This window comes from Macrotis lagotis, chromosome 1 (assembly GCF_037893015.1).
Source record: "Macrotis lagotis isolate mMagLag1 chromosome 1, bilby.v1.9.chrom.fasta, whole genome shotgun sequence".
Lineage (NCBI taxonomy): Eukaryota > Metazoa > Chordata > Mammalia > Peramelemorphia > Peramelidae > Macrotis > Macrotis lagotis.
Window position 1 is genome coordinate 866,003,396 of NC_133658.1, and position 19,155 is coordinate 866,022,550.

Sequence of the window (19,155 nt, forward strand, 5' to 3'; positions counted from 1 at the left end):
GGCAATAAAAATGTGCATCCCCTTTGATCCAGCAATACCACTACTGGGTCTATAACCCTGAAGAGATGATGAAACAGGGTAAAAACATCACTTGTACAAAAATATTCATAGCAGCCTTGTTTGTGGTGGCAAAGAATTGGAAATTGAGTGAATGTCCATCAATTGGAGAATGGCTGAACTAATTGTGCTATATGTATATTATGGAACACTATTCTTCTATTAGAAACCAAGATGGATGGGACTTCAGAGAAGCCTGGAAGGATTTGCATGAACTGATGCTGAGTGAGATGAGCAGAACCAGAAGAACACCATACACCCTAACAGCAACATGGGGGTGATGATCAATCTTGATGGACTTGCTGATTTCATCAGTGCAACAATCTGGGACAATTTTAGGGTATTTGGGATGGAGAATACCATGTGTATACAAAGAAAGAATTGTGGAGTTTAAATAAAGACCAAAGACTATTACCTTTTATTTTTTAAAAGTTATCATATTATGTCATTTTGCTATTCCTTTTATTTTATTTTTTCCTTTAGGATATGATTTTTCTCTCAACACATTCAATTTTTTATTTAAGGCAATGGGGTTAAGTGGCTTGCCCAAGGTGACCCAGTTAGGCAGTTATTAAGTGTCGGAGACCAAATTTGAACTCAGGTCCTCCTGACTCCAGGTCCAGTGGTTTATCCACTGCACTACCTAGCTGCTGCAACACATTCAATTTTGATCAATGTATAGCATGGAAACAATGTAAAGACGATCAGACTGCCTTCTGTGGGGGGAGGGGGGTGCGGGGAGGGAAGCGAGATTAGGGGAAAAATTATAAAATTCAATAAAAGTAAAAATAATAATAATAATAATTTTTTTTTACTCACAGCAACCCTGAGAGTTAGGATGGCGAGCAATGACTACCATGATAATGGTGGAAACTCACTTGGCACAGTTCCTAGGAGGCTCTTTGCCAATAATAACCAACAACAATCATATGAGACTCAATCATAAGGTTATCTAGCTAGCTAGTGTTGGGCTGGGACCTGAGTTGGAACCTTCAGATTCCAAGTCTCACATTCCTTCTTTTAGGCCACATGGCCACTGGAGCAGAAAGTGGGCCAGACCTGGCATCAGAAGATCTTAGTCAAGTCCAATCCCTGTGACTGGCCTACTGTATGACTTGGTAATTTAACTGATTTCTATGAACCTCAGTTTCTTCATCTGCAAAACAGGGAAAATATGCCTTATTTCACAGTGGTGTTGAGAGTATTCAATGATGTAATGGACAGACAAAGCAATGGGGACCCAGTGTCCAGGCTGACCGCTACAACAAGCATTTGTGAAATGTCTACTGCTTACCAGGAACTTATAGCCTCTGGTCCTGACTCAAGGGAGGGATGTGGACTAAATTACCTCTAGATTCCCTTCTAACGCTAAATGTCTGCTCCTCTGAAATAACTATACTTTCACTAAGTAACAATCAGTTCTGCAGCACAATGCACAGAATGATGGGTCTGAAGTCAGGAAGACCTGAGTTCAAATTCAGTCTCAGACATTTATTAGTTGTGTGACTCTGAACACATCTCTTTATTCTGTTTGCCTCAGTTTCCTCATCTGTATATTGAACTGGAGAAGGAAATGGCAAATTACTTCAGTATCTCTGCCAAGAAAACTCCAAATGGAATCAGACTGAAACAATTCAAATGACACAGCCCAAAACACTGAACATCACTGAGCCCCAATCTCTTCACCTGCTAAATGGAAACAATTATACAGATAACTTCCCAGTAAGGATTAAATATGCAAACTGAACATGGGGACTAAATAGGAGCAATTAGGAAACAGGAGCCACATTTATTCCTGGGGTCAACAGTGGTGCCTCTTTCCCAGACCCAGATAAAGGCTTGGCCTTACCTGGTGCTCAGTAAATGTTTGCTGAAGGGGGTGTGGAGCTGCTCCAGGAAACACCAACACACACACACACACACACACACACACACCAGCACACTTTCCTTTCCTCTTCTGTCTTTCTGTCTTTTAGCTGGGAAGAGACACACCTGGTGCAGATGCAAGATCATTCCAACCAGACGACAGGGCCAACTTCAATTTTAAATTTCAAAGGACCTTATCTTGGCAGAGTCTGGACAGGGCCTGCTCCAGGCTGAAGGTGGCCTGGGAGTGTGAGCATCATCTTCATTATGACACATTTGTCTGCAGGGCCCACACCAGGGATCTGGTTCTCTTGGGAGTTGTCTGTTCTGGGGGGAGGCCTCCTTCAAACATCCTGAGCCTCACACAAGGACATTCTGTTCTCAGATTCCTCCCCAGTTCTGACATCCTGTGTTCTAAGGGACCTCCCAGCTGTGATCCTCTATGTCTTTCTTTTCTGCTCATCCAGAGAGGCTAAGAGAGCCAAGGGCCTTCTTTCTAAGTTATCTGTAACAAGAAGACCTGGGCTTAGATGGTGACAACTTCCTTGCCACTCCCCTCCTATGCTGCCCTGAGAGAGGGCAGGGAGGAGGAGGAGGTTTCATAGATCTGATCAATCCCAGAAAATCCTCCAGATGTAAAAGCAATGACAAGACTAAAAGGCTGAGCTGGGAAGGGAAAAGCCAAAAAGAGGGGATCCAGATAATAATGCACAAACTGAAGAAAACTCTGGAATAGCGTGGAGTAGAGTGTGCTGATAAAAAAAGAAAGGCATCATCCAGGCCCCCAGTTCCCAGGCAGAGTCTCACTCAGCCAGTGGCCATTTCTGTTCCATTCTATGCTTTCCTTCTTCTCTGGTTTCTTTCTGCCAAAGCCCCCCGGAGGCTCGGAGTACCAACCCCCCAACCTCCATTCAGCGGTGAGCTCCTTGAAGGCAGGCCTCAGTCCAGGGCTTATCTTTCCCTCACTCTTAGTCAAGTTGCAGACTCGCAGCAGAGTGAGGCAGTCGAAGCAGGCTGGGCCCATAACCCAGAGGTCGGTGGAACAAAACCACCATCTGCTAGCTTAGGGCTTGGGGCAGCTAAGTGGTAGAATGAATAGAACCTTGGCCCTGGAGTCAGAAGAACCTGAGTTCAAATCCATCTTCAGGCACTTTTGAGTTTGTGGCCCTGGGAAAGTCACTTATCTCCAATTGCCTTGCCAAAAGGGAAAAAAAGTGTCAAATTACAAATTCTCTCATCCCAAAACGGAGAGAAACCTGCTCCCTCAGCCCCAATCCTCCCTCCCACCTGCAACCCATTCCCCGGCCCCAAGCTTGGCCAGCTGCATATGACAGGATGAGAATGAGGGGAACAAAGGGGATTAATGAGCTGGTATTTTTAAACCTGAGCCAGCAGAATCTCAGAAGCTAAGCAACTGGCCACTAATGACTCAGCTAGAGGACAGAAATGTGAAGGAGATGTGCCAAGACCCCAACCCAGAACTACCAGATATCAGGAGGAGGGGGGAGAGGGGGGAGGGGAGAGGGAAAGACAGACAGAAAGAGAGGGATGGGGTGGTGAAGGGGGGGGTCTTAGAACCCAAAATGGTAGGAAAAGCACTGGAGGGGGAGGCAGGGGCCTGTCCAGTATTGCTGTGCTACCTTGGCCTTCCCCAGGAGCTTTAATTTCCTCACACAGAACTCTCAGTGACAAAAAGCCCCAGAAGAACTGCAATGGCCCTAACACCATAACTCATTTGCATTTCAAAATAATGATAGTTAAGATCTATATAATGCTTTAAAATAGAAAGTCTTAATGAGGGGGTCCACGGAGCTATAAGTTTGGGTGGAGGAAAAAAGCAACATCTTTATGTTCATTAACTTTTTAGGTTTTTTTTTTGCAAGGCAAATGGGGTTAAGTGACTTGTCCAAGGCCACACAGCTAGGTAATTATTAAGTGACTGAGGCCAGATTTGAACTCAGGTACTCCTGACTCCAGGGCAGGTGCTCTATCCACTGTGCCACCTAGCCACCCCTATTTTCATTAATTTCTAACAGAAATTTATAGTATGTTGGTCAATGATGAATTTTGTTTTAAAAAACACCTTATTTGAAGGGGTCTGTGGATCTCACAAGATTACCAAAAAGGTTCACAATACATCCCCTGCTTTAAAGGTTTGGCAAAGATCTGACTTCTATAACAAGCCTGGGAGGTAGGTGTTAACATTATGCCAATTTTACAGTCAAAGAAACTAAGGCAGAGGGAGGTCTTAGGAGGACCCAGGGTCCCAAGACTGGCAAGCATGTGAATTAAATTCAGATCTTCCTGACTGCAAGTCATGTGCTCTCCTCCCCATGTGTTAGCATATGAAGAATGAAACCAAGTGATAAGCACACATTTATGAAGCACCTACTTAATAAGCCACAGGAATTGGAAAAAGAAGCACAAAAAAGAGATAGTCCAGAACATCAAATAACTTAAGTTCAAAAAGCGAGGGTTTGAACATTGGGTGATGATCTATGCTGAACTTTCTCATCTCAGCATTACAATAATCAAAGATAATCTAAAAGACTTGTGATGGAAAATACCAACCATAACCAGAGAAGGAACTGTGGAGTTTAAATGCAGACCAAAATTTATTATCTTCAATTTTTAAAAGTTGACTTATATATATTAAATCTTTTTTTCCCTCACTAATGTTTTTTTCCTTCCATATGGATTTGATTCTTCTTTCACAACAAGATTAATATGAATCTATGTTTAGCATAATGCAGAGCCTATATTAGACTGCTTTCTGACAGGGGGTAGGGGAGGGAAGGGAGGGAGGGAGATAAATGTGAAACTCAAAATCTTGCAAAAAAATGAATGGTGAAGACTATTATTGCAGGTTGTTGGAAAAAACAAGTAAATAAAAATATTTTTAAAAAGTGAGAGTTTGGTCTAAATCAGTACTTCTCAAAATAATCCAGTCACAATAAAAACTAACATTTCTACAAGGCTTTAAGATTTGCAAAGCACTTTACAAATATTTGTTCCTTTGAGATGAGTGCAATTATATCCATTTCATAGATGAGAAAACTGAGGTTAAAAGAAGTTTGAGGCCTTATCCAGGACCACCCAGCTAATGTCTGAGGGGAGATTTTAACTCAGATTTTACAACTTCAAGCCCAGTGCACTATCCACTGTGCCTCTTAATTTGGCCAAAGAATCCTTCTGAGATTGAACTACACTGATGAAACTCCAATTCTGGTCCAGCAGAGGAACAGAGGGTGTTAGGAGCCCCACAGGAGGAAGGTGGGACAGAACAGGGAAATCTTAAGACCAGAAGAAAAAAGCAAGTTTATATTTCTTTCCAAAACAACTGTATATATTTCCATTCATTTCTTACACAGCAAGCTCTCCCCTAGTCTCAGGATGTCATCTTTCCAGAGCCCCTACTCAAGGTTTCCCAGGACGCACTTTGGTGAGGGTCTCAGAGCAGCACAATGGCACAGTAGGAAGCCTGGGTCTAACTCAGCCCCTGACTCTGACCGGAGGCTTTCCTGGGTCTCAGATTCTGCTGCCATGAGAGGAAGAGCACTGAGACTAGGGGCCTTTCTGGTCCTCTGCTATGAGAGCCACAGGCAGACAGAGCAGGCCCCTGAGCCTGGGGGAAGTGGCCTAGGGCAAGACCACCAGCATGTGGGGAGCCACGCCTCAGAGATGGCCCCAGCCAGTGACCTCCCCGGAAGCTGCTCTAAATCGGCTCACACTCAGGACTTTAATGTGTGCTTGTCCTCAAACTCACAGGGGTCTAGATTCATCATCATCCCGCTTACAGGCCTCTCCTGACCCCTATGTCCTTCCCCTGCCCCATAACACCACTCCTACTAGGGCAATATGGGGTTCCTTACAAACGGGGATTTGGTGATTGTGAGCAGCAGAAGGAACCCCAGATGGGGGGGTGGGGTGGAGACCTGGGTTGTGGTACTAGATCAGCAGTTAACTCAATGCATAAGTTTGGACCTTGTTTTTTTATTCCATATAATACAGACTAATTTAAGGACCCTCCCAGCTCTGACATCCTGTGTTCTAAGACCCCCTTCCAGCTCTGACATCCTTTTTTCTAAGGACCTCCCAACTCTGACATTCCATGTTCTAAGGGCCCTCCCAACTACAACACCTGGAGTTCTAAAGGTCCTCTCGGTTCTGACTTCCTGTGTTCTAAGGACCCTCCTGGCTTTGACATTCCATCTTCTATGGGTCTTTCCAGATCTGACATTATAGTTCTAAGGGCCCACCAAACTCTGGCATTCCATAATTCTAGGATTCTAGAGGACTCAGAACAGACTAAGTAAGAGGAAAAAAAAGTAGGGGGATCTGACCATCCCACAGGCAGAACACAGGAGACTGTACATAGCCAGGGGCTGGGAGATGGGAAAGAGGTGTCCTCCCTGGCAGACCCCACCTCTCTGACTTCACCCTGATCCAGTTTTGTTTCATGGTTCCCTGGATGTGTGCCATCAGAAACTCCCTCTGCCCGGGCAGGTTGGTATCTGCTCTGCATCTTCCAGTCTTGGAGAGTTTCTATCTAGGCCCAAGCCCCCCCAAGCAGGAGGTCAGGGGCAGACCTCAAGGTGAGGCCTCCTTGACTCTGGGTCACAGTACCCTCTCCCCAGTATATAGGACCTCATGTCCAGGTGTTTTCTGAGGCTTAAGACACTTTCACATTCCATGTTCTATGGGAGGAGGCTATAGGCCTTCAAACTCAAACCAGGGGATTGATCCCTGAGGGCAGGATCTTCTGGGTTTCCCCTTCTCCTCCTCACCTCTCGTCTAGGGTCTCCATGAGGACAAAGTCTCAATTGTCATTTATTTCTTCAGATTTCTCTAAGTCACAGAAGACACATAAAATGATGCCAAGTTCCAGAGGGCAGAAATAAGGACTAGAGATGTGTGGGTACAAAACAAGTTACTCCCAATTCACAATCTACCCCCACCCAAGATCACAGGTAGCTCACACCTCCAGGGCCCAGTTCTCCCACTAACCATTTTCCGCTTGGAGCACAGAAATGCATGGCACTCCAGGCTCTCACTCTGCTGGTTCTGGGCGATATATGCAAAAACCTTGTCGTGCATCTTGTCCGCAGTGCAGTAGGAGATCCTGGATTAGGAAGACGGGAGAGGGAGACCAAAGACACAGGTTAGACGCCTTTCCCTTGGTCAACCCCAGGCCCTCCTTCAGGTAGGCTCAACCCCCCTGGGCTGTCCTTGATGAGGAACTGCAGCTGCCAATGTGCTCCAGGTGCCGGGCAGTCTTGAGCCCATGCTGGCCAGCCAGCCACCTCAGAGCTACTGCAGTGAGCAGAACCCCCAGGACCCTCACTCTCAATTCCTGCTTTGCTTTACAATTCTTTATTTCTTTGACTTCATAAAGCTCAAAAGAGGTCTTATAGAGTTTTTGCAAACTATAAAGTGTTCTATTTAATAGTGATTTTTAGAGAGTGCTTCTCCCTGTGTCCTACCCAAGAGGCCTTACCCCAGGGGGAGGCCATGGTTAGGATGCAAGAATGGAAGAGTGCTGGTCTCAGGAGACCAGGATCTGAGCCCGGTCTTGGCCCTGTCAACAGCAGCCCCATAACTCCTCTGCCTATAAGGTTTTACTTCTGGACGGTGGGGATAATCATGTGTCCTTCCTGCCTGGTGGGGCTGCTATGGGAAAGCCCTTCTGTAATCTTTACTGCACTAGAAGAGAAATGGGGGCTGGCCTAGTGTGAATTATTTCAGTCTTGAAATGACCTAAAAGGATGACAGTACCATGGCCCCACAGCACATCCTTGATAAACACCTATCAAAGTGAGTCACAGAGAGTTAGAGCACAGGATCAAGACATTAGAGCTGGGAGGGTCCTTAGAACACAGGATGTCAGAGCTGGGAGAGGTCTTAGTGCATGGAATGACAGAATTATGAGAGATACCAACTTTTCAGACGAATAACTGAAAACCACAGAAGGGAAGAAATTTGTTGACATTTATATACTGAGTTCCTGATAAAGAAAGAAAAGATCTGAAAAGGTTTCCACATGTGCGTGTGTGTGTGTGTGTGTGTGTACACATGCACGTGGAGGTCAGTTACTCCCACCTTCCTCCCTCCAGGAGCCTCTGCCCTGCCTCTGCTTGGCTCTCTGACCATCCTGCCCTATTGTCTCATTACACAAGCTTAGGTAAGAGCTCTCTTTTCAGATCTCAACGATTTCATCCCCATCTGGAGAGGAGCAAGCTTCAAATAAGGACCCAGGACCCAGGGGTCTCTTCCCCACAACATCAGCCTCAGATCATCATTCATAGGCTTCAAAAATAGCTAGAGTGCAAATCTGGTCTCAGATACTTACTAGCTGTGTGACCTTGGAGAAGTCACTTCACGCTGTTTGTCTCAGTTTCTTAATCTATAAAATGAACTGGAAAAGGAAATGGCAAACCACTCCCGTATGTTTTCTAAGAAAACCTCACACACAAAGACAAAGGGTCAAATACAACTAAACAACAGTAACAACAGGCCAGACCACCAGCAGCTTCCTGAGACTGAGTTACCATATTCTTCCAGTGACCCTTTGAGGCAGGCAGCCCCCACTTTACAGACAAAGTGACCCTGAGGCACGGAGATGCCGCAGCCTGCCCAATGCCACATGGTGAATAAGAAGCAGACCTGAGAAATCACTCAAACCTAGAACTGCAGCTGAAGAGCTGGGGGAAGGGGGGCTTCAGAGTTGGCTGGCCCACGAGTCTCACAGGAAGGAGGGGGGAGGAAGGGGGAGAAGGGGGCAAAGGGGGAAGAGGGGAAAGAGGAGGGGGAAGAGAAGGAGGTTGAGGAGGTGTTCTGCTTCCACATCCACCACCTTTCCCTGGGTTGGAACCCTGCCCAATCCATAAGGCTGAAATACCTTCCACAGTTCTAGACCTAGCCCAGGAGCACCCCAGACCTGAGCTCTCTCAAGGGAGAAACTGTATCCTTTTTATATCCCAAGGGTGGGGGTAATAACAGTAATCACAGTACATGCAGCAGCAGGGTGAGGGACCCACAATTGTTCATCAGCAGAGTGTTGCTGGACAGCTCAAATGGGTGATTAGAGAGGGGCAGACAGGAACAGGACTAGATAGGACTGAAGAGATCACATAATCCCATCCAGTTCAACCCCTTTTACATTACAGATGAGGAAACCGAGGCACATTGCAGGGGAATGACTGACATTGATTGTGCACAGGTTCTGATCCAACCCACAGCCAGATAGCTTCCTGTCTGGAGATGGGATGGTCAGGGACAGAGTTCTCCAGACAAAGGTCCCCAGGGCTTCCTCCTTGGGGCCTCAGGCTGATGTGATACAAGCCAGGACATTTCTTTGGAAGGAGAAGATTAACCATGCAGCACTCTGATCAGGGCCTCCTCTATCATCCAATGCTACCAGGGTATTCAAGGCCCAGCCCATGAAACCGAAGGGCAGCAACCTCAGAGCCCAAGGGTCGCTCTTACTGACCAAGGTCCATTTCTGAATTGGTAAAATCGAAACACAAAAGTAAACTGGTGGCTGGTGGCACATGCCCAAAGATACAAGACTACACCCGATGCCTCTAGAGCCTACAGGTTTGAGAGAAGCTGCCAGCTAGTACCAGGTGAACTAGACCAGACCTCAATTACACACACACACACACACACACACACACACGTGTGCACATACTCCCTCATACTCTCCCCCACCAAAGCTGGAGGCAGGACAAGGACCTGGGTTGAAACAGGAATGCTCGTCTTTAATAGTGAAGCCTGCTGTCCACAGGCTTGGTACAGAGACCTCAGCCAGAGAGCTCCATCTCTGCCACTAACCTGTATGACCCTCATCAAGTCATTTCCTCTCTCCAAGCCTCAGTTACCTCATCTGTAAAATAGAAAACAAAACTCCCACACACCAGCTCCTAGAAGCCTTACATGACCTTCAAAGGAGGAAGCTCTTAACCACAGAGGTCCCCTAGTGACTCCACTAGCTGAGCTCAAGCCCAGCCCGGCAAGGCGTGGCTATCATTGGAAGGCCAGCCTAGGTCCACTCAGAGAGGCTCATCACCAGCAGGCTGGCTGCCCACCAGTCAAGGGACCATGAAACTCTCCTACTGAGGCTCCACCCATGTGTCTCTTTTGGGTCCTGCCCACTTTGGCCATCTGGGAAAGCTCACGGACGTCATCTCAGATGAACGTGTTTGGATGCATGAAAACAAAATCCTCAGAACTGCAGGGGAAACCAGTTATAATGAAATACAATGATCAAAATAGTAGGAAAAGCAAGTACCCAGAGCCCAGGCAGATGAAGAACTTAACCTGCCCTGGCAGCAGGGACTTGCGACCATGGAGGCCCAACCGTCCAGAAATGATGAGAGATAGCATCGGGGGGAAGCCACAGAAAAGGGGGATCTCTTGGACCAAGGAATGAGTTCTGACATTTATAGAGCGGCCTTGAGCTTATCCCTCCTCTGTGGGGAGGAAGCTAACAACACTCTCACTACCCAGCCCACAGCTCTGTAGAGAAGGAAAGTGCTTTAGTCGATGAAACTGAACCAAAGTTCAATGAAACAGCTCCTATGGACCATGTGTCAGTCAGATGCGAATACAGAAAAGTCCCTGCCCTCAAGAAGTTTCCGCTAGGATCAAAGACAGAGAACAGGTGGTGACTTCAGAGATCATCTAATTCCAAGGGTTCTTAGCTTGTTAGGTGTTTGTTGGCTTATTTAATTTTGATAGCTACATTTCAATAAAATGGTTTTCCTAGGTAATCTTTTGTACTTGATTTCATGCATTTAGCATTCTTCTGAGAAAAGATACAAGGCTTCCCCAGCCTACCCCCACAGGTCCAGGACACACAAAAGGTTAAGAAGTCTTTCGACCCACAAAGGAGAAAGCTGAGATCCAGAATCCAGAATCCTCTGCCTCTACATCTAGTAGTGTTTCTGCTCCACCCTGTGCCTTCTCTTACTTAGCAGGATAAAAGAGCTAGAGAAAAACAATGGGGCCATCAGGACTGAGAACCAGCGAGCTAGTCTGCCCTTTAGCACTTAAAAACCAATCAAGCAATTAATAAGTAATTATTAAGGACATTCTATGACCTAATTGGGGAAAGGGATCTTATAGAACAAATTCAATCACTTATAGAACAAAATCAAAGTCACCTGAGGCATAGAGGGGCTGCAGCATGCATCAGTCAGTCAACAAACATTCATAAAGCCTGTGCTAGGCCCTGGAGGGGAATCTCACACTAATAAAATCAGTGGTCACTAATGTATTAAAACAATATGACTTAATGTAGACATTAGATGGATTAAAACTAGCACAGTACAGAAATAAAACACTGGCTTTATTGTTAAGAGGATCTGGGTTCAGATTCTGCCCCTTACACTCACTTACTACCTGTGTGGCTTTGGGTAAGTCACTCAACCTTTCTGGATCTCAGTTTCCAAGTCTGTAAAATGAGGAAGCTGAATTGGATGGCCCTGGCAGGTCCCTTCCAGTTCTAGGTCAATGAATCTATGATTTCTTGTGGGGGAAACTGTCCACTCATTCCACTGACATGCCCCCATCCTTACTTCAAGGTGGCACCACCTGGGGGTGAGGGTAGAGCCTACCTGTAGATGGACACATTCTCAATCAGCTCGTTGGTTCCACTGTCATGTAAGATGATGCCCCTTGGGGAGACTTGGAGGGTCACTTTCCGGAGCTTCTTCCCACTAGCTTTGGCCTTAGGGAGAGAAGACACATTAGCTGAGTCTGGCCTGGCAACTTCACTATCCTTGAAGGTCAGCCCGGCCCTTCCCCAAGGCTATAATGGCTCCTTCCCTGGCAGATCCTGACCTCTCAGTGGCTAATCCCCTGGACAGACACCCCACCAATGCTGAAGAAGGCAAGCAGACAGAAACAGCTCCCTGGATGGCTTCCTGTCACTGGACAGGGCTAGCATGACTGGAATCTCAAAAAGCCTTCTCCAGAGGCTCTTTATGATGACTGAGTAGAGGTAATCAGGACACCTGGGTAATAGACCCTGGGCACACTGCTTCCCCAATCTGGGCCTTTGGTTGTTGGGATAAAGGGGAAGGTTGTCAGACTACAGGGGCCTACAGTACCCCCTCAGCTCAAACACTATGTTCTGTTTTCCCTCTAAGCACTGACATTCTTTTCTAAGAGCCCTCCCAACACTGAATTCTGGGTTCTAAGAACACTCCCAGCTCTGGAATTCTCTGTTCCAAGACCCCTCCCAATTCTGACATTTGAAAATTCTGGGCTAAGGGAGATGAAGCTCTTAGGTAAGAAAAATGATGGTAGAACCACTCCCCATTCCAGAGCAGCATCTTTCCATCTTCCCTACCTCTTTTCTCCTTCCTATTTTCCAATCTAGTGGCTGGTTGATTTTTCTGACTGAGTCAAAGGGAAAGATCAGTCTATGCTAAGAAGATCAGGCCCTTGGGGAGCCTCTGAAACACCAGTTCATCCCTTTGGTACTGTGATTCCCTGCCCTTCTTTGCCCAAGAACTAGGAAATATCATGGCAAATTTTTGAAAGAAGTTTAAAGCAAAAGTAAAATTAACTCAGAAAGAGGGGCAACTAGGTGGCACAGTGGATAGAGCACTGGCCCTGGAGTCAAGAGGAAAAATAACTCAGAAGGAATGTGAGGAGGGTGCTGGGCCATTGTGGTCACTGTGTAAGATGATCAACCCTGTCCCATGTGATGGGGCCACCCACAGCTGATGCAATCCTTAAACATCTATATCAGCCCTTGAACCCCTAGGGGCTTCCACCCTCCTTGTCTGTTATCTGAAGCCCTTCACCGAGAACCTGTGTCCAAGTCCTGCTCTTTTCACCACTAGCACACAGTGGGGAGGCAAGAGAGCAGATCCGGAATCCACAGGAGGCTACACATCCAGGTCTGACCTTTAACTCCACCTCACTGCCCCCATCCCATCCCCCAGACAACAGCGGGAGCTGCCACTGCCTGTCTCCCAGAGGATTTCAGAACAATGTGTTCTTACAAACACAAACTCACAGGGCTTGTTAGAGCTGAAAAAAGCATTTGATTCAACCCTCCTTTTAGGGGGGGGAGGAACTAGGGCCCCAGAGAAGTGACCTGTCAACATCACATCTCCAAATCTTAGCAGCACTATGCTGTGACCCCCATGAAGCCGTTCTGCCCCCTTCTCACCTGCTAGGGAGGCAGCAGAACTGTACCTGCACTAGGACAAGATTCCAGAGCCCAAGGCAAAGACCACACTTGTTACCCACCCTACACAGTCAGCCATGGGGCAAGGTAAAAGCCTGACCCTAGTTTAAATCTTTAGTCCATGAAGTCAGGGCAGAAGAAACCCCCCAGTCTCAGAGCATTCACTCACCGTGGCCACAATGCGCTTCACGGCAGCTGCTGAAAGCTCCTCCCCCTTTGGCTGCTCTACCAGGGTCATGCCCAGGTACTTGAGGTTGAACAGCATCCCCTCCAGCAGGGTCTCCCTGGTATCTGTCCAGTTCTCAGGTAACTCTGGTTGAGAAAGAGAAGACAGGGAACAAAAAGTAATCATGACTACTCATGACTATGTGTGTGCTGCTCAATAATATCCCTTGTCTTACGACTATATCCAAGGACATCCCCACAACGGGGAAGAGCGAGTGAGAAAGACAGAGAGACAGAGGGTGTGTGTGTGTGTGTGTGTGTGTGTGTGTGTGTGTGTGTGTGTGTTGGGGTGGGGTGGGGGACAAAGAAACCACAAGCCCCCTAAGGAGAACATCCTCCTATGGTCCTGGGCTAAGTAAGGACTTCTCGGGAAGGTGGGAAACAAGGTAACAGACAAGGAGGTCAAGGGAGTCGGAGGGGAAGGAATGCGACGTGGTGGCAGGAGGGGAAAGCATTGTTTCATCAAACTAGACAAAGTTTGGTAATGACAGAATCAAATTTCTACAGGAACCCCAGCTACCCACATCCCCACTGATCCAAGGAGAGCTGGGGGATAGATTAGCTAATTAACTGGGTGGCAATTAGGATTGACCAGGTGTGGGATCTCCAAGGATAATAAGGATTCAAGAGGGCATACCAGGGAAAACTGGAGGGGAAGGTGGTGATGGGGTTGGGGGGGGGAAGCAGGGCCTGTATACCCAGAAACCATGGGAGGGGGGCTAACTGATGAAGCAAAGAGGAAGGACAAAAATAATAACAATAATATAGTCAACAACAACCACAATGGCTAAACTTTATCTCACACTTTCAAATTTGCAAAATACTTTACATGTTCAGGGAGATTCAAAAAGAATTTTCCATAATATTTTCCATATTTTCATATTTCCATATTTCAAATTTTCTATAATATTACTCAGTAAGCAAGTCATATGTAAGCATATTGTAACAAACTGTTGAGTTATCCCCTGCCATTTCTTTTCTTCCAAACAGGCCCTTTACATATCAGTTTTGACTACATGTTCACATAGAACTTGGTTACTGACTAGTAAATTCTGCAAAGGTGTTTCTATTCTTTTTGAATCACCCTATATGAAATCATTTGGTCCTTATAACCATCCTGGGAGGAGGTAAGAGCTATGTTTTTTAATAAATTAACATTTTTAATTAACTTGTTTTTTTCTAAAAACATGCAATGCTAATAATCACCAATCTTTTTTTTGCAAAGTTTTGAGTTTTACATTTTTCTCCCTCTCCCTTCCCTCCCCCCTCTCCAAAAGAAAGCAATCTAACATAGGCTCTACATGTACAATCATTCCAAACATAGATCATATTAATCATGCTGTGAAAGAAGAATCAAATCCAAAGGGAGGAAAAAAAATTAGAACAAAAAAAAAGACATCATACATAAAACAACTTTTAAAAATTCAATATGGTAAGCTTTGATCTGCATTCAAACTCCACCATTCCCTCTCTGAATATGAATGGCATTTTCCATCACAAATCTCTTAGAACTGTTTTTGATTATTGAACTTATGAAATGAACAAGGTCATCATAGTTGATCATCACTCAATTGTTAATGTTGAACAATGTTCCTCTGGTTCTGCTCATTTCACTCAGCACCAGTTCATGCAGGTCTTTACAGGTTTTTCTGAAGTCCTGTCCCTCATGATTTTTTTTTTTAGGCTTTTGCAAGGTGAACAGGGTTAAGTGGCTTGCCCAAGGTCACACAGCTAGGTAATTATTTTAGTGTCTGAGACTGGATTTGAACCCAGGTACTCCTGATTCCAGGGCCAGTGCTTTATCCACTGCGCCACCTAGCCGCCCCTCCTCGTGATTTCTTATAGAACAATCGTGTTCACATTCATATATGCCACAGTTTATTCAGTCATTTCGCAATTGATGGATATTCCCTCAATTTCCAATTCTTTGCCACCATGAAAAGAGCTGCTATGAATATTTTTGTACTGGTGGATTTTTTAACCCTCTTTCATGATCTCTTTGGGATATGGATTTTATAGCCCTTTGGACATAATTCTAAATTGCTTCCCAGGACTGGATCAGTTCATAACTCCACCAACAGTGCATTAGTGTCAGTGGGAATTATTATTACCCCCACTTAACAAATGAGCAAACTGAAGCAGAGGATAAGTGACTTGCCCAGATCATAAAGCTCTGAAGAATCTGAGGCCAAATTCAAACTAAGGTCTTTCTGACTTTGAGTCCAGAGTGAATGTTACTTACAGGGATAGCTAGCTAGCTAGACAGACAGGCAGACAGACAGACAGACACTCTCTCTCTCCCAGGCCACCAGTCATGCCTCTGTATCTGAGCCCTAAAGAAACCTCAAGCAAATAAAAAATATAAGGATAAATAAGACATAAGAGCAGCACATGCTTTTCCCATAATCTACTGCCTTGGGAAGCCCTTGAGTGTAACTACAAATATCTGACAACTGGGGAAGCTAAGGTTTCTCTGGGAGAACAAAGGACATGTCCAAAGTCACCAGATGGTGATTCAAACCTAAGTCTTCTGTCCCCAAACCCAACTTGCTTCCCATGAACCCCACTGCCTCTCCACATAAGGAATGACTTCCTAACATGTAGAACTATCCTGAAAAGGGGTGGACTGTCTGATTAGAAAAACAGTTCCCCACTGGGGAATATATGTGAGCTGGGGTTAGGCCATTAATGAGCTCCGGAATCCTATGATTCAAAGGAAAGGAAAGACAGACAGTGGGGCAACAGGCATGAGGAGGAAGGTTCTAGAACGAGCATGGAAGAATAAGTTAGTATTTTCATTCACACCCTGTCTCCCTCCATGCTGGAAGCCACATTCCCTTTTAGAAAAGCAACTCAAAATGTTTTGATCAGAGGCCAAGAAGCAATATCTGGGAGCTTTCTAGGGAGATGAGCAGAGCTGGGGGAAGAACAGGTCAATCAGGGTCTGAGGGCACAGGAGGCTGATGGCAGTCTGAGCTCATATGTGCCACAAAGCCTGGAAGATCACCCAATAGGAAAGCTTGTGAAAGGTCTTACCCAAAAGGCCAGCCTGCCTGAGAGGAACAGAAAGACCAGGGACAACAGAAGACCCCCTCAGTCCCACTCCCAGCCCCAGCGGGACACTCTCTGTGGGGCCCTACGTGTTGTTGGAGTTTACTTTCCAAAAGGAGGTGAGAGTCCAACTGACCAGGGAACATTGAGTCAAACAGTCAACATGTTGAGTCCTGAGAATTTAAAAAAAAAAACAACCAAAAAACACCCCAAACACCTGTTTCATTCTGAGCACTAAATTTTAGGGGGGACAATTAACAAACAAACTAGAACTGATCCAAAGGAAAAGAGTACATGATGGGGAGGTTACTTTATATGAAAATCAATCAGAGGAAGTAGGGATGTCTGACCTGAAAAATGTATCAATTAGCAAACATTTATTAGGCCCATATTTAGTTCCAAGCACTCTGGTGGGCACTAGGATAACCAAAAAAAAAAGAAAAATTCAAAATCTCTACTTGGAGAGAACTTACATTCTATGGGAGACCATAAGTCCATATAAAAATCTATACAGCATAAAGAGAATGAAAACCATCCCATACAGGGCAAGTGGGGAGGAAAGGCATGCAGTAGCAATTGAAGGAATCAGAAAAAAGTTTCTGGCAGCAGATGGGCTGAGATGGGCTCTAGGAGGCAGAGCTAAAGCATACCCTGGCACCAGTGATGGTCTGTGCAAGATGGGAAATGGGTGTCTTGTGTAAGAACAGAGAGAAAGCTGGTTTGGCTAGCCCAAGGTAATCAGAATGAGGCCAAGATTGTACAGGGTTTCCAAAAGCTAAATAAAGAAGACTTAGGGAGAGCAGAATCACTGTCTTCAATTCTTTAAAGGCCTCTCTCAAGGAGGAAGGGTTAGATTTGGACCGCCTAGCCACAAAGAGCAGAACTAGAAACAATGGAGGGAAATTACAAAGAGGAAGATTTAAGAGTAGCTAGTTAAGGAAAAACATCCTAACAATTGGAGCCTTCCAAAAGTAGGATGGGCGGCCTCCCCCAGGATGGATATCTCCAAGTAGAGCTGAGGAGGAATTTCCATCAGAAATGGAGGAGGAGGAGGAGGAGGAGGGGTGGCTAGGTGGCATAGTGGATAAAGCACCGGCCTTGGAGTCAGGAGTACCCGGGTTCAAATCCGGTCTCAGACACTTAATAATTACCTAGCTGTGTGGCTTTGGGCAAGCCACTTAACCCCGTTTGCCTTGCAAAAATCTAAAAAAGAAAAATAAACAAGAAATGGAGGAGGAATTCCTGCTCAGATAGACATCAGATTAAACAATTTGGAGGTTAGAGTTTCAGGGCTAATGGTGGCTTTGGCCCAAGGAAAAGTCCCTGGATGAGATGGGCAACAACCAAATGCAGCCAGATGAGGGACATAAGTAACCGCTTGAATTTGGGGGGTCACCATTTGACTCCGGTGAAACAGGAGTCCTGGTCGGGATACAATGGGGAACACAGGATAGAGCCTTGAAGCCTGGGTTTGAGTCCTGCCTTGTCCACTTCCTAGCTCCAAGAGTTCAACCATGCCCACTCCTGCACAGCCTTATCCATAAAGAGAGGACTCTACCTCATGGGGGAGGGAGAGGAAAGAAGAGGGGGAAAGAAATCCCACTGCTAGTTCTGAGACCTAAGTCAGATAGAAAAGCAACAAGGTAGTCAGATAAGCAAAGGCCTAAAAACAATACTGAGTATGGAGAAGCATGGGAAGATTTATATGAACAGATACAAAATAGAGGAAGCAACAATGATTTCAACAATATAAATGAAAAGAACAAAAACAATTAAAATAACAGATATGTAACTCTAAATGAACTTCCCTCTCTTCTCTTACAGAGGTGGCAAGATTGGGAGAAACACTTGCCATATTGTTAGTTTTGCTAATGTGCCTTTTTTTCTTCTATTCCATTCTTTGTTACAACAGCTCATTGGAGAGTGAAGCAGGTTTCATGGTTCACAGCTTTAGAGCCAAGATCTTAAGATCAGATCCAGAGTTAGAAAGGATCTCCGGGGTCATCCAGTCTATCTCCTTCATTTTACAGATGAGTAAACCGATAGGTTAAATGACTTCTACAAGGTCACAGAAGGGCTAAGAGGTAGGGACAAGAAACCAGCTCTCCTAGTTCTAAACCTGTCATTTATTCCATGACTTATTTAAAAATTAAGCAATAAAAAGTTATTGACTTTTTTTTTTTAAACAAAAAAATAATGCAGCCCTATGAAGGCGAGCCCAAATTGTTGCTGCTATTTATTTATCCGGAGTCCTAGCTTGGCTAGCTTCCAGCCCTGGAAGTAGGAGCTGCCTTTTCCAGTAGAAAGTCTGCAGGAGTCCAATAGCCCAAGGGAAGACTGCTAAATCCAGTTTCAGTTCTGGATACTCTAACCCTGAACACCAGGAAGGGCCACTTTTACTTGCAACATACCTGAGGAAAGGCTCTGTAGTGAAACTGCCTCCCCCCCAGGGCCATTCTCACCTTCTGCCCAGCTGGCTGGCAGGAAAGCCGAGTGAGCAGCTAGGAGGGCGTTTCCAACAAGTCTGAGGCAGGTGATGTGGGCTTGCTACAACCACAAGCCACAACAGGCTGATGCACTTACATCTAATTAACCCTCTGGAGGCTGTACCAGAAGACACTGTGGCTTCAGGCTGTCCCCACCCTCTACATCTTGGAAATGAGATGAAGAGATGTGGATTAAACTTTGAGGAGAAGAATTTCCTGCACTCTTTCCTCTTTGCTTCTTCTCTATCTGTTCTCAAAGGAAGAAAC

The 19,155-nt window shown here is 45.6% G+C and overlaps 1 protein-coding gene across 3 annotated transcripts in view; it reads right to left on the reverse strand.

The window, feature by feature from the left end:
- Positions 1-19,155, reverse strand: part of LDLRAP1 (low density lipoprotein receptor adaptor protein 1) — a 43,628-nt gene that overhangs the window by 11,436 nt on the left and 13,037 nt on the right. For all 3 annotated transcript variants that reach the window (XM_074218083.1, XM_074218082.1, XM_074218084.1), the window contains exons 2-4: positions 13,296-13,438; positions 11,541-11,653; positions 6,931-7,045 (exon numbers count right to left, since the gene is read on the reverse strand). In XM_074218083.1, coding sequence (XP_074074184.1) covers positions 6,931-7,045; positions 11,541-11,653; positions 13,296-13,438 — 371 coding nt within the window. The remainder of the gene's footprint in view (positions 1-6,930; positions 7,046-11,540; positions 11,654-13,295; positions 13,439-19,155) is intronic.